Here is an 18650-nt window from a genome sequence, read left to right as displayed (position 1 = left end):
GCCGAACGTTGAATTCTCCATAGGTACCGCAAGCAAGAACTAGCATTTGAAGCTTTATTGTTATCACCTAGTGACTGCAGATGGGTTAGTTATGACGCATGTTGATGCATATAGTTTGTTCCTCAAAACGAAGATCCTCTCAAGATTAGAATAACTGAACTTTTGGTTACAATGTTCAGTACCAGCTAGTCGCTTGAGAAACAAAATTCTGTGTAACATGTCTATGGCTTAAATTACACACACCAGTTTCAACGAAGTTCAGTCTCCCCGATTAATTATTAATAAACTTTTAAATTTTTGATCCAATTCCATACTATGATAACTGTATAAAACGCAGCAATTCCATATCATCAGGTTCGATATTAACACCTTGAATATTTCAATTTCTTCAATTTATATTCTTATCTCGTGAATATGACAACGTAGGAAAATAAGACTGCTGACTGATTAGTAACCTTTCCACGTGCATTTTGTTTTGCACAGAGGACACCAACACCTTCCCCTTATAAGACAGAAACCTTTTCACATACTGTAGTCGTCTCATCACTGACTGTCAATAATATCTGAAAAGTGGGTGGGTGAATTCTTATATTTTTTGGACGCAGATGACCATCTTAACGCTTATCTCCGTGATGAATCTAATAGAGATATTTGCAACCATGTTGTTCTTGGATAGGTTATCTTTTTGAGACAATAGATTGCCATTTCTTCGAATTGGGAGTTGGCCGAAAATGGACTCCAGTAAAGTTTGCTTGTAAGTGAAGGTTAATAAAGCATCTGATCCCCATTCTTAAAAAAAAGCTTTCTCCAATGCCTCGTAATATTCAGGGAGTACCTGTTGAGAGCACCGGAACTATCAGCTGCATAGATTCTTAATAGATCTATTTTCAGACTGAGCCAAACAGTATTTTAAATAATATCAAGAGGCATAGCGTTATCTTTTTAATCCGTGGACTGTTCCCCGTTAGTAATGGTAAAACGAAATTCAGTCAAGCCTCTCTGCTCCTATGATGCTGCTTGGCCTGCTGTGTTCATCCAGCCCTGCACCTTGTTGTCTCAGCCTCTATCTTCCTTGGATTAACGGAAAGCTGATTTGAAGTCGGGTATTTCGGAGATGCTTGAAATTGGAAGCCCATTTAAAAGCCAGGCACTGAGACAGTGCCATATTTTTCAATGTTACACCATTTGAAGGGTACATTTAAAAGCTGCGAGGTCAATTATTAGACGTTGGTAGAATGAAAATCTATTGGCAATATGCTGTTGCGTTTTAGTTTGATGGGAAGGTGCAAACTGTAACGTAAATATTCTTGAATATTTAAAAAAAGACACGTTAGTATATGGATGAAATGAATGTGACCAATTTCATTGCTCAAAATCCTACTGTAACGTGAAGATATCTATTACATAACACTAGAGGAAAGACTATGAGAAACGGTTAATTTGAAAGCGAAACCTTTGTGTTCATATTTTAGTTCATTTGGAACCACCTTAATTTCCTTCCCAGCCGCCAACCTCCTATTTTGCTGAACTTGCCCTGTCACCGTTTCATGGTTGTTCAGCATTATTAGTGGCAGCAAGTTCTCATACGTATTTTCACGCCAGCAGTACAACTTGTAGATCAATGCAATCATATCCGCATGCACAGTTCTGGCAAGCAATTTGAATGTTTTGCTTTGCGAGCGGATCGCAGAATTCACTGCTCTTTCTGTCCATTTGTTTGCTTAGTGGGAGTGTGTTAGTTGAAACCCAAACATTTTAAATGTCACCCAGGTATTCGAGAAAAGCCCTTTAGGTTTCAATATGCTTGCAAAACGGAGGTGATTTTGTATAGCCCTGAGATGAGAAGACTTGCCAAACATTGTCTGTCTACTGCCTGTCAAAAGTAGAATGAGATGTTAGAATATGTAAATTGCTGATGAAAACTTATGTCTTAACAATTTGATATCATGCTTCACCAATAGAAAGCAGCAAGAGGAATTATGCAACTCGTATAGAACTGCAGTCTGAAATTGGAAACATGAACCCAACTGGGTTGGAAATGGAAAGGGTCTTTAATTTATGGGCGCGGTGCAGTTCTATTTAAGATTTCTTTAAAAAAAGTTAGCTACACCGCAGTCTGGTAACATCGGGAACAGATGTTCCTATGGTCGGATTTGATTAAACATTGGTGACGAAAGCATTTATATGGCGTTGTAGAAAATAAAATACTTTGGAAATTTCATACTTTGACAGTTAACTCGGGGTCGACAAAGTAGAGGGAATAAACTAATTATAAAACAAACCAAACTCCTTCACGTTTCGGCTTAGCTTCATTTTAGGTGAGTACTTTGTCAACTTTTTTTTGTTTTAACGTTTCCAAATGTAAGGGGTCATTTAGAGAATTGCGTTCAAAGTAACGTTTGTGTTTTGGATGTGGTGCATACCTTGGATTGGAACCACACAGTTTAGCTATAGCCGATGTTTTGGAGAGGTTGGGGGGATTGTTAACATCAATTCTTCTTTGTGTGAGGCTGAGCCCCTAGTATATTCGAAAGTGTGTATTGTACATAATTCTAACTCTCGGCAACAATATGTTAGCTCGTTGTGAGTCTTGAGGTCGAGGGGGTGGATTTGAGACTAAATTCAATGTCCCTCCACTGCAAAGGAAATATGGTCTTTAGGATGCTCCTCAGTTCGACGTGTTCTCACAACACGGCACTCTCCTGTACATCACGAATGTTTTTTAGGATATGACGTGTGTGCACATTACAAAATGAATAAAATTACTTGTTTTTTTGATATATCAGTTTTCAATCTCGCTATTGCTGCCTTTTAAAGGGACGTCGCATCACTGGAGACGAATTATTTTTTCCATGCTTAAATCTTGATCTGGGTAGAAAGTGACGCTGGCTGACCTTTCCTACATTTTACTTGTTTTGAATCGTTCGGGAAAATGTGTTTTCTAAGTAGTTCCCACCTGTTACCTAAATGTTACTTCCCGGGCGAAACATCCCGTTTCAGTGGAAGGTGAATTCAAGTCTTCCGTCCCACTTAATCAGCTAAAGCCGGGAGTGGAAATGGAATTAAAGTGTGACAGAATTGTATTTCACGTGTAATTCATCGACTTTCGCCCTGCAAAAAAAAATCTGTTTAGATTCCCAAATGACTTATCAGAACTCATTTGTGAAGTTATCTCGAGATTACATGCATCAGTATAGATACGAAGGGCCGAATGGCGTCCTCCTGTACTGTAAAATTCTATGATTGTCAGGAGTTATAAAGTCGAGGAAATATGATGAATTGGTAACTATATATTTAAAGGGCGGTACAATGGCTCCAGTAAATAACAAGAGAAAACTTTCTTTAGAAGAACCGGTTATTTAATTTCTTGCTCTAAAATCAAGCGGTTTTTTTCTTCCTCTCTGAAAGTAGTCATGTTTCTTACACAACACGGGAATATGTTTCAGACCCCGTCATATAAACATGCCTGAAGGCTCAGACTCCTCTTAAATGGTAGACCACTTGTCGTGGCCGATCTAACCTGTTACGACCAAAATGTAAATACGGACCATTGAAGGACACTATTACTTAATATGTGTTGTTTTACGAGGATTAGAACGATTTTACAGACTGCCATTTAAGAATATGGACACGTTTCTTCCGATGATCATTTGTTGTGCTTTTATACTCAAACCCAAACTAGGAGTTACCACCTCTTGGCAAATATTTACACGTAAATTATCACCTCCGTTGAGAATAATTAAGAAGAATTCTCCCCTCTCGTTTGGTTACTTTGGCTATATTTCAAAACTATCAAAAACAACCCTGTGCAGGATCAGTTGAATTCAGCCTTTGCCAACAGGACAGAGGATGTTAAGACGCGTCAAATGTTCATTTCAATGGACCTTTAAATATTGATATTAACCGTCCAAAGTCACAGATCTTGGCTTGTCCAATCTTGGTGCACCAAGAATCTAAGCTAAAAATCTAATCTGGGTGTCCCACGTAAGCGATTAGTTCACATTTCAGTCTATTTTCCGTGCCGAAAATTGCGCCCCTGAATAGCCCAGCTGAGGCAGAATAGCAACGTTATAGTAAAATGGTGATTTTTGAGACTGAACTCGTTCTGGCTGCAACTGTCCTCTAATAACAGTGATTCAGACACATCTGGTAAATTGTCCCAGATGTGCATGAGTTAGTGTAATTGATGGTCAGCCAATAGAAGGTTAGAGATGGTCCTTGAACGCAAGGAGCCACCCTTTTTCCTAAAGGTACTGTGTTAACATTATTGCATTACCAGTCATCATTCTTGTGAACATCTATCTATTCTCACCGGCTTCCTTGATGTGTATCGGTTCTGATTTATGTTGTGCAGAGTGGAGGGGAGACAGTGCAAGGAGCGGTTTACTCAGCTTTGAAAAGTGCCATGGCCTGGAGGTATCTGTTGGTTACTGCCACACTCTTATCGGGCTGCAAACAGGTCCTGGTAGAAGCAAGCTCCTGGTGGTGAGTTCCACTTTTTAAAAGTCTAATTCGAATGTGTGATCATTATAAACGTTAACGATGCATCTTTGTGTTTGAGCTGCATGGTTATGGGGTAAACCCGTTCAAACCTTGTGGTGTAGACGTCATCCCAGTACAAAGTCGGTCCATTACACTTATCCCTTCCATGTGTTCTTTTTAACTGCAAACAACATTAATACCGTGATATATGCTTAATATTTCTGACATGCAGAGTCCATTTCCTCAAAGTGTTTATCGAAGAGGTAAACTATGTGAAAATCGGACGGTCTGCTGTGAAGCAAATGCTGCCTCCGCAGCGTTGCTTTATGCAATGTAGCGGCCTCCTACTATTATTAAAATCTCCTATTACAGAGTAAAGGGGACATCGAAGTAATTGACAGAATGAAGAACCTCCCTTGTACAGACAACTTTTTCCCCATTAGTGTCTTTAGTTTTAGGAATTCTGCATCAGGAGGGAACTAAATTCCTTATGAACCAAGGACTTTATACGTGACTGCTGAACCTTTACCATAGAGTTTTGAAAGACCAGTACTGGGATAATTATGCTATTTCTATTTTCATGATATATTTCCTCAAACCTGTACTTGTCAAAATGAGTACTTTTTAAACTTAACATAGCTGATAACCCACTTGCAGTTTGATTGTTAAGAACTGATTCATGGGAATCACCTGCAAGATTTGTTTCTGTTGCACATGGACATAGCAACGTTAAGTCGGAACACCGGGACAAATCTGACTGGCTGCAAGAAATTATTTCAGTCAATTTAATTTAAAGTAATTCAACTAGAACTGTTAAAAAAGTGCTGAGTTTTTTTTCCTGAGTTAATTAATGCTGTTTACTATTATACTAAAGCTACCTTTTAAATATTACAACTTTGCGTTCTTTCTTGGTTGTTAGCAAGGATATTTGCAAAAGGAATGGTTTCTCACGACATCTGAATTATTAAAACACATTTGATTTTCAACTGTCCTAATGTCTGATTTGATCTATACCTTAATTGAGTCAAAATTCACATTGAGTTTCTTGCTGCAGTAAACTGTTAAGAATCTATGTTCTGAATTACTTTGTCTTCCTGAAGTACTTTGTTTTCACCATCTTCCGCCTCTGCCTTGTAGACTGTGCCTGGTAAATTGTGAATTTTTGTTTCTGTCTATCCTCGAGTTCTGTAGCCGCAATCATAAAATGCTTAGTGGTCTTTCCTTAAATTACAAATTCTTGAAAACTATGAATAGAGAAGATATTTTTTTCCTAAACTTTTTTCTTTTTCTCCTCTTCAGGTCTTTAGCCATGAATCCCATTCAAATACCAGAGGTGTACATTATAGGAGCCCAGCCTTTGTGTAGCCAACTGGCTGGGCTTTCTCAAGGCCAAAAGAAGCTTTGCCAGTTGTACCGGGATCACATGCAGTACATTGGAGAGGGTGCTAAAACTGGCATCAAGGAATGCCAACATCAATTCAGACACCGACGGTGGAATTGCAGCACTGTTGATAACACATCCGTCTTCGGCAGGGTCATGCAGATAGGTACATTTCCCCCAAAATTATACATATTGTGTTAGAAATTGAAGATGGTGTGTACATGTCTACCTTTGTACAAATATTTTTGCGTTTCCTAATAGCACTACAGAAATATATGAATTGCAACAAATTTGCCTTTGTTTGTACAGTTCCTGTTGAATAGACTTCCTTACTATTTTCCTGCTTGAATGACGTTAAAAAAGTCTGTTCATTCTTATTAGATAGTTCGTCTTTTATATTTTCCCTTTAAATAATCTGACACATTTCGGTCATCACTAACTAACATATCTTCATTTTGCCATGAAGTCAGGTATGAGAAAGATCTAAATGACAGCAACTCTTAAAATAAAACTGCAGAACAGGTAAATACGTAAACTACAAGTAATGCACCACCATACTTAGAATAAACAAATTAATTAGATATCATCAACCAATTTCAAATATTTCATTCAGTCAGAAACCTCACCAATAAAATGTCACTGTTACATTCTAAGTCTATGTGTACAAAGCACAATTTGTAGCCGGAAAATTCCATGTTACATTGTCAGTTTACATATCACACCCCATCAGGAGAAATCTGCAGACTTCAACTCCTTGATGGTAAAAGTATTAATGTTTGCAAAATCTGCATGAAATAATGTATTTAACTGTAGTTGGTTACCAGTTAAAGGCACACATTAATTAAAACAAACAGGGATATGCAGTTCATGATTTAATTTTAAGGGATTGACTTCATCAAGCATGTGAATTCTACATGTCTTGCACAATTCAAGAGAAACAGTTTTAATATTTAGGAGAAGCACAGTTGACGTGGATGATGAATGTGGTAATGACATCTTCATCTGGTTTTGGGTTGGCCTTGGGTAGACCACATCAACAGAAGAGCCATGCTAAAATTGCCAGAGATTTAAACTATTTTTGTTTGGATTAACATTTTTTAAATCTTATAAGCAAACATAAACATTTATTGACTCTTTAAGTATGGTCACTTTTTTTTCTACAATTCCATTCAAAATTTATCCCTCACCAAACACTATGAAAAATAAGGATTATCTAGTCATTATCAGATTTGTTTGTTAGACTTTACTGTGAGTTGATTGCCTGCTGCATTTTCCACATTAATACAGTGACAACACTTCAAAAAGACAAATTCATTGACTGTAAATTGCTTTGGGATGTCTTGAGGTTATGAAAGGCACAATAGAAACGTATGTGTTTCTTTTGTAAGGTATGACAATCTTGACTTCCAGTCTCAAAGAACTGTCATGGAACTAAGTTAAATGTTCAACTTTCTTCATCTTAATTAACTTCAGCATAGTCAAGCCTATGAAAAATTGGTTTAACAGCACTTTTGGTCATGGGCAGGGATTGTATTCTTCATATGTTCAATCATTGTACACGTATCCAGTCTTGGCCAATATCCAGTGACACCATATTTCTAGTTTATTGAAATATTGGAAACTGGAATAACTGCAATTCCTGTTTGCATTTTACTACAAATTACAAGTCAGTCTACAAAGGGTGACCTGATGTAAAATCTGAACGAATATTGCCCATCGCTCATTTCTTTTGCAAGAGTTGATATAATGACTCAGAATCATTTTATTTCTGCTTCTGTATTCTTTACAATATTACATTTTTTATTGCTTTTCTTTTTTACTTTAACTTTGGCTCACAGTTAAACTGGCAAACAGCCTTGGTGTGAAAAGCAAAGAAACTAGCTTGCTTTCTAGTTGTATGGTCTTTTTGTATTTCTTCTGCATTTGATCCTATGTGGCCTCTTGCAGTATTTCTTTAACTAACATATAAGCTCCTTGTCTACTTTAAAGCAATATTTTATTCAATGTTCCTTCTTCTTAACATGACAATGAAAACTTAATCCAGACCTTTATTGTCAAAAATGGCAAGTAATCTGTGCAAAGTTTTGTTTTAGTAATAGATGAAACTATACTCCTGTATCAATCTTAAGCAGAGCTATTTGTAGATATACTTGTCTTATTGGACTTTGGTACAGTGTTGAATAGAAGGCAGGAGTTTTCAATAGGTTTTGCTGTTTTCTCCAGTGCAATTCAATTGAAATTGAATGGAAGAGCAAAGAATTTTAAGCACAAATTATGTCCCCGTACAAATCAAGTTTCTGCAATTGTTTGCACTTGCTTTATGAACATATTACTGGAAGGCGGCCTTAAATCTTCAAAATTGGTCACACCCCAGATCAAATTAATCACTATTATGAATTTCTACTAATTGCTCCTGTTTGCAGGCCTTCAAAGGCTCTTAAAATGAAGGCACCTTTTACAAGTTTGTTTTTGTTAACTTTCTAAGAAACTGACTACTGTACTGTAATATAATTTGTAACTGGTTCTGTGTAGATTTTTGAAAAGTCATTTTCAGTTACTTAAAATCAGGCTACTGACAGGTAGCCTAAAGTATGATGAAAAATTTTTACTTTGCGATAGATCAGATGCTAATAAAATTATGTTAGATTATTACTGTTAAGTACATTAAGGAATATTCATTGCTACAAATATTATTTAAAAGAAAGCTCTAAAAGTTTCCTATTGCACTGCCTATGCATTTGCTGCTGAACAGTGGTGCAATTTTGAACACCATTTGTGTCTGGCGCTCCAATTGTGTTCAAAAGAGAAACTCTTGGCATTGTTGACTATAAATGATGTAGGTCTATACTACAGATGCAATGGTTGGACTTTTCAAATAAATTTTGGAGCAAAGTTGGAGGAAGTTCCGTTAGATTTTATTTTCCATTTGTCTTTCTTTAATTCCCCCAGAAGACCTAGGTTAGAATGTTATGTGCTAATACTGTAGAAATAATCTACATATTCTTTAATATACTACAGGGACATAGGATAATTATTTGAGACAGTCATCTGTGTAGCACAGCTTTGACATGGAAAGAGTTTGCACCTTTCTTTGGATAACATGTAATAAACCCAGTTATTTAATTTTTCCAACAACTGAGGGTCTTCCACAATAAGCCGAGATAATACTTCGAAATTAATTATCAGATTGATTTTGAATGTGTGTGTTTTTTTTTAAATACGTCGATTGATTTACCCTGTTGCATTGAAGCCTTTTATAATTCCCATTAGGAAGCCGGGAGACTGCATTCACCTATGGGATCTCAGCTGCTGGAGTGGTGCATGCAATCAGCCGTGCTTGTCGTGAAGGGGAGCTGGCTACGTGTGGCTGCAGTCGTGCTGCACGGCCCAAGGATTTACCACGTGATTGGCTATGGGGTGGCTGTGGAGATAACGTAGAATATGGCTACCGGTTTGCAAAGGAGTTTGTGGATGCCAGGGAGAGGGAGAAGATCTATCAGAAAGGAACGTATGATAGTGCCAGGACATTCATGAATCTGCATAACAATGAGGCTGGAAGAAGGGTAAACTGATTTTCCCTACTTTGAATTTATTATATACATTAACGTACATTAACAATAATTGATCGAAGACATATCAGAATAATTTTTCTTTTTATTTGCTATTTCATTTTTAAAATTAGCTGCAAATAACTTTTTTCTCACAATTACTTGTGACCAATTTTACAATGCCTCAAAGTATCAATTAAACTCCATGTATAGCCTGTGAGTCAAGAGATTGAAAATTTCATGCTCCACTTTTGGGGTGAGACTTCATGAGGTATTGAGGTAATTCTACATTGTCAGATGTTCTGTCCTTCAGGTGCAATGTTAGACATTGGCTTCTTGTCAATTTTAGAGATCAAGGTAGTTGCATGAGATTAAATGGCATTAGGCAAAGAATTGGGATTTCCCCAGTTCTTTGGCTAAAAACTCTCCCAGAAATAACACTACCTGAAACAGACCTCACTGTCAGCTTAGACAACAAGGTGCAGGGCTGGATGAACACAGCAGGCCAAGCAGCATCATAGGAGCAGAAAGGCTGACGTTTCGGGCCGAGACCCTTCATCAGAAATGGGGGAGGGGAAGGGTGTTCTGAAATAAATAGGGAGAGAGTGGGAGGCGGATAGAAGATGGATAGAGGAGAGGATAGGTGGAGAGGAAACAGACAGGTCAAAGAGGCGAGGATGGAGCCAGTAAAGGTGAGTGTAGGTGGGGAGTTAGGGAGGGGATAGGTCAGTCCAGGGAGGACGGACAGGTCAAGGGGGCGGGATGAGGTTAGTCGGTAGGAGATGGGGGTGCGGCTTGAGGTGAGAGGAGGGGATAGGTGGGAGGAAGAACAGGTTAGGGAGGCGGGGATGAGCTGGACTGGTTTTGGGATGCGGTAGGGGGAGGGGAGATTTTGAAGCTTGTGAAATCCACATTGATACCATTGGGCTGCAGGGTTCCCAAGCGGAATATGAGTTGCTGTTCCTGCAACCTTCGGGTGACATCGTTGTGGCACTGCAGGAGGCCCAGGATGGACATGTCGTCTGAGGAATGGGAGGGGGAGTGGAAATGGTTCGCGACTGGGAGGTGCAGTTGTTTATTGCGAACCGAGCGTAGGTGTTCTGCAAAGCAGTCCCCGAGCCTCCGCTTGGTTTCCCCGATGTAGAGGAAGCCACACCGGGTACAGCGGATGCAGTATCACATTGGCAGATGTGCAGGTGAACATCTGCTTGATGTGGAATGTCTTCTTGGGGCCTGGGATGGGGGTGAGGGAGGAGATATGGGGGCAGGTGTAGCACTTCCTGCGGTTGCAGGGAAAAGTGCCGGGTGTGGTGGGGCTGGAGGGAAGTGTGGAGCGGACAAGGGAGTCACAGAGAGAGTTGTCCCTCCGGAAAGCAGATAAGGGTGGGGAGGGAAAGATGTCTTTGGTGGTGGGGTCGGATTGCAGATGGCGGAAGTGTCGGAGGATGATGTGTTGGATCCGGAGGTTGGTGGGGTGGTACGTGAGGACGAGGGGGATTCTTTTTTGGTTCTTATTGCGTGGACGGAGTGTGAGGGATGAGTTGTGGGAGATGTGGGAGACACGGTTGAGGGCGTTCTCGACCACTGAGGGGGGGAAGTTACGGTCCTTGCAAAACGAGGACAACTGAGATGTACGGGAGTGGAATGCCTCATCCTGGGAGCAGATGCGGCGGAGGCGGAGGAATTGGGAATAGCGGATAGCATTTTTGCAGGAAGGTGGGTGGGAGGAGGAGTATTCTAGGTAGCTGTGGGAGTCGGTGGGCTTGAAATGAATATCGGTTTCTAGGTGGTTGCCCGATATGGAGACAGAGAGGTCCAGGAAGGGGAGAGAGGTATTAGAGATGGTCCAGGTAAACTTAAGGTTGAGGTGGAAGGTGTTGGTGAAGTGGATGAACTGTTCGAGCTCCTCGTGGGAGCACAAGGCGGCGCCGATACAGTCATCAATGTAACGGAGGAAGAGGTGGGGTTTAGGGCCGGTGTAGGTACGGAAGAGGGATTGTTCCACGTAACCTACAAAGAGGCAGGCATAGCTGTTCCTACTATCTCACTGTCAGCTTGTTGCATCTTGCTGTATGCAAATTTGTTTTCACTGTTGCTCCGATATTACAAACTGCACATCACATGGAAATATATATATTGCCTTTAGGTTGAGGAACAGATTTTGTATAAATGTTTTATTATGTCCATAATAAACATTTATAAGTGGCCTTCTATTATGCTGTTAATTTATGCAGCAGCAGAATTTGTTTATATGACTAATTAAAAAGACAACTAATTTGCTTGGGTCTGCAGTCAAATATGGGTTCATTCAGGTGAGAATGGCAGACTTTCTTCTCTCAGAGACGTTAGTGAATTAGGTGGGTATTTACTAATTTGGTAGTTTAATTGTCACTGTTTCTAAGATTAGCTTTTTAGATTGGATTTTTAAAATTGAAATTAAATTCCCCAGCTGCTATGTGGGATCTGAGTTCATGCTCTGGATCATTAGTTCAGACCTCTGGATTACTAGTTCAATAACATTGCAACTTTGCTACTGTACCCTATTAGGTCAGCTTAGCTCAGCCAGATTCAAGTTCTTTTATGGAAGCAAGATAAATTGCATCTCTTTTCTGGTTTTCAGCAGTTTAATCTTCAGGCCATTGTATAAATTTGCCAATTTGAGTGTAAGATATGCTCAATTGCGGACCTTTAATTTCTCTGCCTGAGTTGTTGACAGTGAGAGATTTTTATAATTTCACTAAGGACATTATTTGAATAACTTCATCTACATTCTTATACTCAGAATTCTGATATAGCTATTCCCAATAATGGTTAATGTACAGCTTAGGGTTGAAATTTGGGTGAAATACGTTCAACAGGACAAATTATAAAACAAACCTGCACATTCCATAAAAGGTACAGCAGTGTTCCATGCATTCCAAGACCCAGCCATATAAATTAATACAGCCCTGTGTGTTGGTGATTTCCAATTAGCAAAAGAGTTGCAGACTATTATAATGCAACAGCTTCTTCACTGGTTTGAGCTAACTGCTCTAATTGTACTTAAATGTAGAGAAACGTGAATTGATTTTGGCAGGAACAGAATTTGCTCAAATTTAAACATATGGAACATTACAAATGTTTTTATGTTTCCCTGTCATCCATTGCAAATAGTTTATAGTTTGTCTCCATGGGCACTAATGCATATAGCCAGCTGTCTAAAAATTGAGTCTGAAGCTGACAATGACAGGCATAATCCTTGATAGTGAGATATGGTCCAGTGCAAATAAATTAAACTCTCGGCTTACTTGAGTGAGTTGTCAAAATAGTCGTTTTTTTGAAAAAATTATATCCATTGACATCATGCTTTTCTTCCTATACTAGTACCTATTCCACATTTTATTTCATTGGTAAGATCAATGATTTGAAACTTGTCAGAGATGAAAGAGTAGTGTTTCTTATTTCTGTGTACACTTGTATCACTATACCACAATTAAAATTCTCCAGGCCTCCGATTTCTTATAGATTGGAAGATACAATGTTGAACAAAATATTTTCAAAATTAAGATATATGCAAATTGTTAATTTATAAAACTGAGCATATGAAAAGGGAGTCTCTACTACCAGGAATGCATATCAGGATATTATGGATGACAAGCTTAATTATTTCATGATCATTCTAGGTGGAAATCATGCAGAACATATATAAGATTTTCTACATAAGATTTTCTCCCTGCATAATATGTACCCCTGCAAAGTTACAGACTAGTGATCCAGGAGTTTGGAGTAATGATTCATTGAACATAAGTTCAAATTCCAGCATGGAATTTGATAATTTGGATTTTTAACATCTGCAATAAAAAAAATCAGTAAAATTAGTTTGAGGTGCCCACAAACTAGTAGAGCGATTCACAATTATCCTTTAGACAAGAAAACCCAATATCCTTATACGGTTTGGCCTGTAACTTCTGTCCCATACCAACCTAGTTGACACTTTATCCTTTGAACTGTCTATCAAGTCACTCAATTGTACCAAGTCACTGCAAAAAATATTTTCACTGCGTGGATGTGAGGTTCAAGAAAGCCATCATCCACCACCTTTATCAAGCTACGTAGGGAGGAACAATAAATGTCATGCCAGTGATTCTCTCATCCTGAAGCTGTTGATGATTCCTGCTTGAAGTAAACATTTGTAAAATTAACCCCAATATGCCAGATATGTAGATACCAGAAACTATCATTAAGCAGCAAAATGCTACTGTATTAAATAATATATGATGCTTGAGTATAATAAAACCTTGGGTATTTATGCCTTTATCTGAAGCCTTCAGACAAAGTCATTATAAGTATTATTTTTCAAAGCAGCCAAAACTTAGTATATTCAGTTAATCAATAGGTTATTATTGCTGAAGTTGATATTGCTTCTGGGACTTGTGGGGTGAAATTGTACTGTATGATAGTTGTATAATAACATAAATTTTTGTGTGAAACCCTTTCATCCAATAATGTAATAGAGATACTAAGGCAATTGAAAATTGCTTTTCCAATCAATGAATAGCATGGCTTGTGTAGATTTTTAGTTGCTTTGTAACTACAATTAAAAAAAGCATATAAACTAGGAGATGTCTGTTACTGACAAATAACCTAGTTGGCAGTTATAGTCATTTGACAACATGCAAAAAATGAGGTGTTGCAAGAGTTAAAATGTAAGATTTCTTGAAAAGACTAAGATGGTTTGAGTTTTGCTTTCATGGTTTAGCTGAACCTTTTAATTGGGTCATATTCTTAAATTGTTTGTGTTTAATTTACTTTCTATTCAGTACATACTACGGCAAAGTTGTTGTAACTTTTATATCTGGGACATAACAGAGCTCATTCAATGCTGGATGGAGCAAGTTATAATAATAACTTTAATACAATTTTTGTGATATATACTTTAAATCTATAAAACATAAACATAAAATACGTAAACATTTCAATGTTCCCATAAATGAAATTCCCTGAGCTACTTTTCCGTGAAGCATTGGAATATAGCAAAAGAGTTTTTTGCTTGCTCTTCCAAACAATGAATATACAACAGTAACTATTGTAATTACTTTCCCTTTGCAGTTTATGAGCTTCCTGAAGTGTCTGGGGGTGGAGTTTGCGGAAGGGGAATAAAATCCCTGATTATTGAAAATAAAATGGAATCCATCAAAAGAAATGTAATTGTTTTTCAAAACCAGAATCTGAAATGAAAACCTGAATAATAAAATCTGAATATGTTATTTTATATGTGATCTATCACTTAAGCCATAAATTCAAATCCAGTATCCTCAAATTTACAAAATTCAGAATGTATGTAATATTGAGTGCTGCTTTAGAAGCATTTTTTTGCTTAAGAAATAAATCAAAGACAGCTAAGGTCTTTGTATAAAATAAATAAGAAATTAAAATATGAACAAATAGAATAGTCTTTGATTTACCTCCAGTTTCTCCTTTCCTGAGGATAACGAATCATGTTTGATTAGAGTCCTGTGGGTTCTGGCCTACACCCAATATTTTACCCAATTTAATAATTCATAATGTATGATGTTAGACCATAAATCTCTCTGAGCGATTTAACTGTGTGGATATATTGTAGCTATATTCAGTTCTCTACTCTCCAGCACCCTGACAAGCACTTCATCAGGGGGCATTGACTTCCAGTGGACATAGAAACACAGGAGCAGGAGTAGGCCATTCAGCTTTCAAGCCTGTTCTGCCATTCTAGTTCATGGCCGACCATCTACCTCAACACCTTTTTCCTCTGCCGTAACCATATCCGATGATGTCATTAGTATCTAAAAACCTTTCAATCTCACTCTTAAATACACTCAATGACTGAGCATCCACAGCCGCCTGAGGTAGAGAATGGGGAACATAAGCTCGTGTGTTTATCTTTCTTCAGGTTCTCACCAAAACCTGGAGAAACCTGAGTAGATTATGAATCCATTGTAATTCGGTATGATATCACACAGGTAGACCCTTTATTGTACTTGCAAGTAGAAGTGAGTACTTGTATTAATGCCAAACTCCTGCCTTCTCTGACACAAGTAAGGCTAAATATTTATAAATATGATAAGCTGCAGAAGACAATGTTTGATTCACGTGTGTTATATGAAAGCTATTATAACTACCTCCTCCATCCAGTATGATGAGACCCTTTCAGTATAAATGCTGTAAATATAAAGTTACAATATTAATTCAAGGCTGCTACATGCAAAGAGAGCACAAATCTGTTCTCCGTTAATGTGGATATTTTGCACAGCCAAAATTCTAATGATTGACACACATGATGGATGTTGAATTTTTACGTATTAATTGTTGGACACTGCACATCGATCGGAATAATGTGCTTTATCTGGGTACAAAACTCATTTTAATGGAACTTTTAAATGACAAATGGGAGCTATAGTTGCACAGTAAATATGAACTCTAGGAGCAATGGACACAATCTGCTTCTTTTTAATTCCCTGTAGTGTTCTCAGGGTTGTAATGCAGTGTTCATAAATCAAGCATTTGGAGTCCATTCTCATCAACTATCCAAGCACAAGGACATAAATGCTCTACATGCAGCTTTTTTTTCATGAAATGTAATCATTTGTACCTATTGGAAATGATTAAACTTGCAAACTTAGTAGTCACAACAGTTGCATTGGCCTAGCAAAGGAAAGGTACTAAGTTTATACATTAGCTGAAATCATCACTTGCAGGCATCTAGCCCCAGTTGGCAAATAGAATTTATATTGGTGTTTTAGAATTGAAAAAAATCGATTAAGTTCTGTCACATCTTTTCAGAAGCACAGCTTCTCATGATGGATTGTAAAGCAGCATTAATTATGTCCCTACAGAGTTCTACAGACATTTTGGAAGGTGCAGAAGGCAACTTGGATATTTAGAATTTTCAAAAATGTAAAAAAAAGAAGCTTCATTAGATGTTTGACTCACAACTGTACTGCTAGTAATTATTCTGTGTTCAGTACAGAAACTGGTCAAGATGATATTTTTAAAATGTTGGGCTTTAAACTGTCAGTAGATCTGAAGATGTTCCAGTCTACAGAGACCAACCACTTATAAAAAAAATCAATTCACCCACTGATTCTTGAATACTTGAATCTGAAGTGTAGTTTTGTTGAAATTTAGACTTTAGACAAATGAAATACATATTTAAATATTTTGATAACAACTGTCTATATTTGGAAATATTGCTCTGTACAAACAAAATTTCTGAAGCCTAACGAATAGCATAGCTTAAGACTGATAAATTTACATCACAAAGACAGCCAGATCAATCTTAGCATTTTCATACTGGGGCAAGATGTGATCTGCTTGCAATATACACGGGTTTGTCTTGTATTGATTACAACCTGTTTGAAGTTCAGGAACAATTTATTTAGATTTTGCTCTTCAGTTTTTCATTATAATGTTAAAATAGGTAATAATTAAAGATTTTAGCTGTTACTTATTCAATTTTATATGTTGGATGAGGAATGGATATGGTGCCAATTTACTATCCAACATATAAACTTATTGAACTTGCTTATAATTGATTAACTTTTCTTAGGCTGTAATTCAATCATCAAAACTCAAGAACATGCTAGCAAGTTCTTGCAACCTTTTCTTATAATTTAATCCTTTAAGCCTGAATTTCATTTCAGTGACTCTATGCCACTGACCTCCCAAATCAATGGGTCAGGTTTTGCTATAATGGCGGCTGAACTAGTGATTCCTAGAGAACTATTTGTTGCATGAACTGCAGTGCACCACAGTAAGCTTTCCAAAATAGCATATATTGGATGATGCTTTTGATAAATTTTCTGCATCTCTCCATTACTTGCTTATTAACTCATCAGAAAAATTTAAGTCTAATTATTAAGAGCAAAGCAGCCTTATAATGTTGTCAAAATTGTTAATGATTGCCAAGTTAACCTGTTATCGAGGAAGTAAACAATTATAAGCAAGGAGTCTCATTTATTGAAGCTACAATTTGTTTTAAATTTTAAGGTTTTTTTTTCCTTTTTATCTCTTTTTCTTCTCTTTCAATGCAATTTTTCATTGTATTTTTTTGAATGTACGACAATGAATTCTCCCAATCTAATTTACCCTCTTTCTCAGTCCCTTCCTCTGTTTTTCCATCAGTCTTTAAATCTCATTGGTTAAAGAGGTTCAACAATCATCCCATTATTCATTAAGGTACTTGGTTTCTTTTGTTCCACTATTATCAGCTGGTCCTTTCCAGAAATCTGCAAACAAAAAAAAAGAGAAAAAGCAGGCATGAATAGGTCTAACCAACAAGTCTGTGGGATGCATCACTCCAGCAAAGCCTAGCCTAATATATATGATGAAAACTAAAATCAGTGGTCAAGGTGGGGTTTGACTAAAGTTCTGTGAAACTGAAGCATTGCTTCATTACTTTTGTCTTCCAATCCACTTGAAATAAAGGCCAGTGTTTAATTTGTCTTTTTGTACCTGTGCACTAACTTTCATGATTTGTGTATATGAATGCTGTGCTCCCTTTTCTCCTTCACAAATCCTATTTTCTGATCCTTAAGAAATTAGTACAGTTTGTCTTTTGCGATCTGGAGTGGATGACCTAATGCTTTTGCATGTTTAACTCAATCTGCCACTCACTTAGTTTTTTGATCCTTTGTAATTTCTCTTCTTATTTCAAGAATAATATATACTTTTGAAGTAAACCACGTTTGTTCTTTCCACTGTGACTTGGAGCAATTAAGCTTAGGTAGGCCTGTGCTATGGCAAAAAAAGAATTGCACAAGTCTAAAGTAAATAGCATATAAAATAATTAGGCGTGAAATGTTTTCCTCTTTGTCCACCTTAGTTTGAGCAATGAATTGTAGAAGTCTCGTCTTTCCACAGTCTCTCCAACAAAGACACCGTGGAGAAGTGAGGCAACCTCATCGATAGTTCTTACTATCTCAAAGTTAATTCAGTTTTCAAATGTTTTAAATATTATCGTAGTCTGGGTATCATTTGACTGAAAAACAGTGTCTGATGTATCCACTAAGCATCTTAATATTGTATTTTCCTGTGCACTATGACTATAAGTACTGAACTTTTTACTTTTATTTTAATCATGATTAAGAGCACTTTCCATTGTCTGAGATAACAAGGTGTAGAGCTGGATGAACACAGCAGGCCAAGCAGCATCAGAGCAGCAGCAAAGCTGATATTTCGGGCCGAGACCCTTCCTGAAGAAGGGTCTAGGCCCGAAACGTCAG

The 18650-nt window shown here is 37.5% G+C and overlaps 1 protein-coding gene across 5 annotated transcripts in view; it reads left to right on the top strand.

The window, feature by feature from the left end:
* Nucleotides 1-18650, top strand: part of wnt5a (wingless-type MMTV integration site family, member 5a) — a 33318-nt gene that overhangs the window by 8852 nt on the left and 5816 nt on the right. For all 5 annotated transcript variants that reach the window (XM_048606596.1, XM_048606595.1, XM_048606594.1 and 2 more), the window contains exons 2-4: nt 4355-4485; nt 5782-6029; nt 9134-9426. In XM_048606596.1, coding sequence (XP_048462553.1) covers nt 4406-4485; nt 5782-6029; nt 9134-9426 — 621 coding nt within the window. In that variant the 5' untranslated portion in view covers nt 4355-4405. The remainder of the gene's footprint in view (nt 1-4354; nt 4486-5781; nt 6030-9133; nt 9427-18650) is intronic.

The sequence above is a fragment of the Rhincodon typus genome, chromosome 16 (assembly GCF_021869965.1).
Source record: "Rhincodon typus isolate 14 chromosome 16, sRhiTyp1.1, whole genome shotgun sequence".
Classification (NCBI taxonomy): Eukaryota; Metazoa; Chordata; class Chondrichthyes; order Orectolobiformes; family Rhincodontidae; genus Rhincodon; species Rhincodon typus.
The sequence above is the reverse complement of the archived record's forward strand: the minus strand, read 5'-3'. Positions and strand labels throughout refer to the sequence as shown.